We start from the raw sequence: 7,396 nt of genomic DNA on the forward strand, positions 1-7,396 counted from the left end.
TATTTCTAAAGCTCGCGGAATAAGCATCTCTTTCCCTTTCCCGGATCTCACCCATCCGTTTCAAAGATTCAAAGCCTTATCCTAATAGAGTCATTTGCGGTCTTTCCAAACGAGACCCTAAATAATGTTTGGTGGCGACTCCTACAAAGTACAAAAATACAAAGGTTTCTAAAAAAATCTCCCCCGTAGGAACGAAATCATCGACACAAAAAAGGTCCCTACAATAAGGAATTAGCAGAGCATTCTTTCCGCTAGTTTGAAAGGAGAATTGACCACCACATGGAGTGCGGAGAGCTCAAAGAGGAGAACGTCCTCCCCTAGAGTTCATTCCTGAAGATGAGCGAATGGTTACACATGCCATCTTCCAGAAAGATGAGATGATTGACATCATTGGTGCAACCACATATTTCTTAATTATAAGACGTCTTCCTTTTGTCATAATGCTTTTGTGTATTGAATTAGAATTCTTTAGGGCCATATCTTTTATGTATAATTGTGTATCACTGACTGTGCCTGAATTTTCCCTTAGTGGAATACTAATTTCAACTTTTGACAGTCAATCAATGTGATTGGATGTTTTCTTCATGCTTTATTATTTTGCCGCGTCTGTCTATGAAATTCTAATTGACGCCATCCAATCAATATAGTTGCCCCTAGGCAGAGACAACAAGGGTCTGCTCGATGCACTTTATTGTGTTGGAAGCTTCTATACTATTTTAGCATATAGCTTTTGGAAGGATACCCATGTGTTCTAGGTGATCAGCCTAGTGAGGGTGCTAATCTCGGCCACTTCTTAGGCCTTCAAACGATTACGCTTTTCTTCATTCAAGGAAGAATGAAGCAATTTCCGGGGCCACTTTTCAGGCCGTGTTTATACTCATGTAATGACATGCAAAATTATAGGAAAATTTTCATTGATAGCTTTAAGTCGTACTACATGATGCGCCTTTAACTGTTGTCTTTTGTTTTTGTATACAAAAGAAAAGAAGAAACTGGGTGGCTAAAAATATTACTTCTTTAGATTGTCTGCATTCCAAGTACGTAAGATGGGACTCTCCAGCATGTCATGAATACGGTAGGTGCAATCACAGTCTTCGTCATAAATCTCATATGGGCCTTCCCAAGTTGGAGTGAGCTTTCCTTGTTCATTGGCACGTCCTACGACCTCCATTTTCCTTAGTACATAATCTCCCACTTTTAGAATACGCCTATAGACCTTCTTGTTATATTCCCTGGACATGCGCAGTTTGTACAATTGTTTTCTAAAAGCAGCATTTCCACGACTTTCAGATAGGAAATCTAGGGCGGCCTTCATCATCTCCCAGATAGTATTCTCGTCAAACAGCATGACGCGTAGAGTGGGTTCACACATTTTTATTGGCAATACGGCTTCTGCATCATAAGCTAATATAAATGACATCTCCCCTGTTGAATTTTTTGCTGTGGTTCGGATCAACAAGAGAACATTTGGAAACTCGTCTGCCCACAGACCTTTGGCATCATCCAACTTCTTCTTCATCCCTTCAGAATAATTTTATTGAATTCTTCTACTTGTCCATTGGCTTGTGGACGGCCGATGGATGCAAAAGAGGTCATGATGCTGTGGTCAGCCAACCATTCTTCTAACTTGGGCGTCTGAAATTGCGGCCCGTTATCAAAGACGATAGATTAGGGGACGCCAAAACGAGTAATAATGTTTTTCCAAATGAATTTCTAACATCTTGTGTCTTGATGTTTTTCAACGCTTCCGCCACAACCCATTTGGTGAAATAGTCCATGGCTACTATGACATATCATAAAACACCAGGTGTTGTTGTGTAAGGTCCAAGCAGATCCATCCCCCACTTGGCAAATGGTGTTGGACTGGTATTACGGGTAAAAGCTGAGTTAGTCGGCGGATTATGCGCGCAAACCGCTGACACTTGTCGCATCTTTTCACTAGACTGAGCACGTCTTCTTTTAAGGTGGGTTAGTAGTACCCAGTGAGAGATTTTCCCCCTATGTGAGAGCTACACAACACCTGGTGCAGACCCTCCAAGACTTCATGTCCTATTTCTAGTGTTACACCTCGCAAGAGGCAACGTGAGAGGGATTTTTTGTATAGGGTTCTGTTCCACATTTTAAACTAGGAACTCCTCTTTTGATTATTTGCCTCTTGTTTTTGATCCTCTGAGAGAACTCTATTCATTTTGAAATTGATTATATCGTCCAACCAGGTGGACGTCCGGTCCAAAACGGTTGTTGCAACAGCATCGATGCTCTTACTATGTTTTACTTCCCATAACACATGATGTGGGGTGTCGCGGGATGCTGAGATGGCCAGCTTTGATAAGCTATCATCTTTGTTGTTTTCATATCGCGGTATCTGCCTTACCTCAAAGTTCTTCAATGGCAGTATCTCTTGGTGGACGGCTTCTAAGTATTTGATCACAGTAGAATCTATGGCTTCATATTTTCCATTCACTTTACTGGAAATTAGTTGGGAGTCGGATAAGGCCAAAGTTTCTTCATCTCCTGCCGGTTCGCACATTTGAACTACACATAGCAGTGCTGCATATTCGGCTTCATTATTGAACGCTATGAAGTTAAAACGCATGGCATATTCGTATATATCTCCTTATGGTGATTCACAGATGATGCCAGGCCCAAACCCATTTTGAGTAGCGGACCCGTCCAAATAAATTGTCCATACTATTTTGTCATTGAGCAAAGGTGGGCCGAGTCATTTCTACAATTAAGTCGGAAAAAGCCTTCCCTTTTACCGCCTTCCTTGGCTCATATGAAACGTCAAACTCATTGAGTTCGATGGCCCATTTTAGCATTCTTCCGGCCGCCTCTAACTTTGTGAACAGTCGCTTCAGAGGTTGGCCATTGTAGACTACTAGCCGATGAGGCAACAAGTAAGGCTGCAGCTTTTTGCTCTCCCTAAATAGGGCTAGGACAAACTTTTCCACCGTTGGATATTTCAACTCGGCATTCTCTAATACATGACTTACAAAGTAGACGGACAGTTGTATTCCTTCCTTCTCTGTCATTAAGACGATGCTGAGTGAGTGTTCTGAAATTGCTAGATAGATGCAAAGGGCTTCTCCTTGGAGGGGACTGAAAAGACGTGGCAAAGTGTGCAAATGTTCCTTTAGCCGCAGGAAGGCGGCTTCCGCCTCAGCCGTCCATTCAAATTGAGCTTTCTTTTTTATGGTGTTGAAGAAGTAGCTACACTTGTCTCCTACCCTAGAGAGAAAGCGTCATAAGGTCGTCAGGCAACCCGTCAGTTGTTGCACATCTCTAATTATTATGGGGGAAGTCATGCTGATGACAGCTTGAACTTTATCAGGATTTGCTTCTATCCCTCTTTCTTCTATTAATAGCCAAGAAATTTACCGAAATTTACCCCGAAAATGCACTTTTTGGGATTCAACTTCATTTGATAGGCTCAGAGTGTCTCATAGGTTTCTCTCAAGCCGACAAGGTGTAGTGACCGATGCTTACTTTTCACAATCATATTATCAATGTAGGCTTCTATGTTCCTACCAAACTGTTTTGTAAAGACAGTGTTCACCATACGCTGAAATGTGGCCGACGCATTTTTTAGGCCAAATGACATGACCTTGTAATAGTACAACCCTTGTACCGTAACAAAGGAAGTCTTCTCTTGGTCTTCGGGCCACATGGGGATTTGATGGAAACCGGAGTACGCGTCCATGAAACTCATCATAGCATGGACAACAGTAGAACCTACCAGCCGATCTATCATGGGCAGGGGAAACATATCCTTGGGGCAGGCTTTGTTTAAGTCGGTATAATCAACGCACATTCTCCATGTTCCATTTGGCTTGGGGACAAGAACCACGTTGGCCACCCAGTCGGGATATTGGCTCGGCCGAATGAAGCCTACATCCATGAGCTTCTTCACTTCAGTCGTTGTGGCCTGATTTCTGGCTTCACCATAATTTCTTTCTTCTGGCGAACCGGTCTCATCTTTTCGTCTACATTTACTTTGTGTACTTCCACGGCTAGGTCAATAGCGGGCATTTCCTCCACTGTAAAAGCAAAGATCTCTTTGTATTCTTGCAGCAAACAGACTAACTTGGCGGCCATTGGATCATCAAGGGGAATTCTTATCGGAACAGATCGAGCTGGCCTTTCAAGATCTAGGACCACGTCGTAGTGTGCCCCCACATACTCTGGACGCCTATTTGCGCTGTGAGCTGTGGGCATTTCCAAGGATATCCTTTCTCTTTATCCTTTTTGTTGGTATTTATGGCCGACTTCTTTAGCATTCCCCCCCAGGCTGCCGGGTCAAGCGTAGTGAGATAGCAATCTCTGGCCAATTGCGGATTTCCATAAATAGTGCCAATGCCTCCATTTCTTCCCACAAGCTTCATTAGTAACAGGTGAGGAATGATTATTGCTCTGATATAGTTCAAGGTTGGTTGGTTTAATATAATGTTGAATGCAATGAGGTCTTGTATAATTACAAAACGGACTGAACTTTGCCTAACCAGCGGAGGTTATCGAATCTGAACAAGGAGTGAAATGGCACCTATATGACGAATGATGCTTCCTCTAAAACTTACCAACGGCATATGGACATCCACTATTGTGCTTGGATCATGTTGCAACTGTAGGGGTTTACAGTTAAATACATAACATTATAGCGGAACAACCCCAAAGCCAGGAATCATGTATAAAGTACAAATCAAGCAATACTTACGTTTATAGCGTGTTTTCCTTAGTTCAATGTATCACGAACACGAACAAGAACTCCAGATGTCATTCCTCTACTTGGTTCATCGACACGTTCAGATCCGTCTTGAGATCGATGGCTTAGAAGTCACTCAAAGATTGTTTGCTTTAGGGAAGAACACTCTAATGGAGGCATAGAGAGAATTAGGGTTCTCTCTTTCCTTAGGTTAAAATAATGTGTGTATAATCTGAATTATATGTTTGAAAATGTACCTAGGTTATTAAAATAACCTAGATATTAAGAAAGCCAACCGACCTAGATCTAAGTCCATTGGTTGGCCAGCAAGCCCACGAAGGGCATTAGACGCGCACACAGCTAGCTGGGCCGCGAGTCGCTAGCTGCTGTTTCTTGCCTTGTGCTTTGTCCGCGCGCGCCACACGACAACGAGGCCTACGGGCCAGCACTGCATTTCCATGCGTGTTGCGCCCATGGGCCTTGCGCTTGTGCGCTCCGGCTCGTGGGTTTCTTTCGTGTTGCGATTAAATTATCTTTCGATAATTTATTAATCGTTTCGTACTTGACGATCTAATTAATGTCGTTCGATACTACTATTCGTCTCGCCTAGCTTACGAATATACGCAATACGATATACGATTTCACGATCCAATGTTCAATCATATAGTCATGTTTCCAAACTAATTTCGCGAAAAGTTATTAAATGAATTTCTTATTAATTTAATCCGGTGATCTGTTACATGCCAATGGTGTAACCTTATAGGTTCAGTCAAGGGTAAGCTGTGAGCCTAATTAGGACTAGAACTCACTGATCGAAAGCATTGCTCCAGCCAGCTGTTCCGATCACTTGATCTCACTGAATTAATTGTTCGTAATTAATCTGAACCTTTGGTATTGGACTAATGCATCTTGGGTGAAGGAAATATTTCCTTCAGTCTCCCACTTGTCATTCAGACAAGTGTGCATTCCGATACCTTTGTCTCTTAGTGTTACTTACTGAACATAAGGTAAGATCCAAGTCATCCGTATTAGGTCCAGAAGTGTTTCTCCAATTACTAAGTTCAACTGTTAAACTTTTACAGAAGGTTAAGCCTTAACCATTATGAGCACGGGCATGCATTTTCACAGCATCTAACTCTTCGTGAGGCCTTGTACAACAACAACACCATATCCTATCAAAGATAGGAGGACAATCCCTTCTTGTAACTTATGAACAACTTACTTTGATTTATAGTACGCCCAATAGCTGCTTTTATAGTCTCCTTTTACGGTGCGACGTTTAGCGAGCATCAAAGCAAACTAATTCTCAAACAAGCAGCCATAAAGACTCAGGTTCTGAGGAATAGGTTCTAATCACCATTAATGATAACTACTTATGACATGACTTTAATCTGTCAAATTTTTCTCATGGTCAATCCGATACAAGATCCAATAAGTATCTATGCAAATGATTTCTGACATCCAGTCCATCTAGTTCAAGAAACTGAACTATAAATCAACTTGCAATCTAATCTTCATTAGTCATTGGTCGTCCAACCTTTCAATGACTTGGATTAGGGACCCTTTTGTGATTCAATGTTCAAGTTCACTTATGGGTGTTTCTTTGTCAAAGAATCCATCTTGACATCCCATTTGAATGTTTTGAATCACTTGGACTTCATAATTTAATACTAAACCAAGATTAAATGAAATATGAAATATAATTTCATAAATGATAAATGTTTAAACCAAATGCTTACCAATTTGTGGGCCTTTAACCCAAAATCAAGCATTTAATGTTTTACAGATATAGGCCTTTCACCCAATTCTTAAAACATTCATGAAACTCAAACTTGATTCCATTTCTGCATATGAGTGTTGTATCTTATTCGATGCAGAGGTTTAGTCTATCATACTTTTCTATTCTTAGCATCCTTTCTATCAAAAGCCTTTCGATGTAAGATAAAAAGATCTTTGAATAAGTTTATAGAATGATATATTCTTTCATTGCTGTTAGAATGATTCTCATATTCAAAATAGAAAATCATCCAGATAGCAGACTTGTGATCAACCTGAGTTTATTGAAGAACTCCCACTATAAATAATTCCCTTTTATTTCTTCTTAGGCAATAATAAATTTATTTCACTAATGTAGAATGTAAATGATGCTTCCCCATTTTTTTTGGAATACTCCAACCAGTTCACAGAGATGTGGGAGATACATCTTTCAACTGAGAATTGGTAAACTAATCATTTCTTCATTTTTCCATGCATCACATATGGTTTAGAACCTATGTTACCACCTTTTAATCACGACACCTAATTGCTCGTGTATGTTTGTGGTTTTCCTAACAACAAGATCCAACTTTTGTTTAGGCTATGCATATAGCATCAAAACTTTAGTTCATTTTCATTTCCTCTTATCAGTGCTCATTCTACATGTCCAAATGTACTGGATGTTCTTGATATTATTCTAATGATCTTTGATCTAGATCAATAGATATTGGTATAAACTCATCATAATCCAACATTTACGAGTTATCTTGGCGATCCATATATCACACTATACATGATTGATTGTAATACAAAAACCATTCGCATTTTAAAATCTATCCATGTAACTTTAGCTTATTCAGTTTCACGAGATACCGAATTTTGATAAAATCTTGGCATTGCCATGTGATATAAAGTGAAGGTTCCTCTATAAGGTCCTTC

General features: G+C 40.4%; 1 protein-coding gene across 1 annotated transcript; it reads right to left on the minus strand.

The window, feature by feature from the left end:
- Positions 1–2,699: 2,699 nt before the first annotated feature.
- On the minus strand, positions 2,700–3,901 carry LOC130469703 (uncharacterized). The gene is made up of 2 exons (XM_056839135.1): positions 3,490–3,901; positions 2,700–3,226 (listed from the first exon to the last, which is right to left on the minus strand). Exons 1-2 carry the CDS (start codon positions 3,899–3,901, stop codon positions 2,700–2,702), a joined length of 939 nt encoding a protein of 312 aa, XP_056695113.1.
- Between the last annotated feature and the right edge of the window lie 3,495 nt (positions 3,902–7,396).

This window comes from Spinacia oleracea, chromosome 3, assembly GCF_020520425.1.
Source record: "Spinacia oleracea cultivar Varoflay chromosome 3, BTI_SOV_V1, whole genome shotgun sequence".
Taxonomy (NCBI): Eukaryota; Viridiplantae; Streptophyta; class Magnoliopsida; order Caryophyllales; family Amaranthaceae; genus Spinacia; species Spinacia oleracea.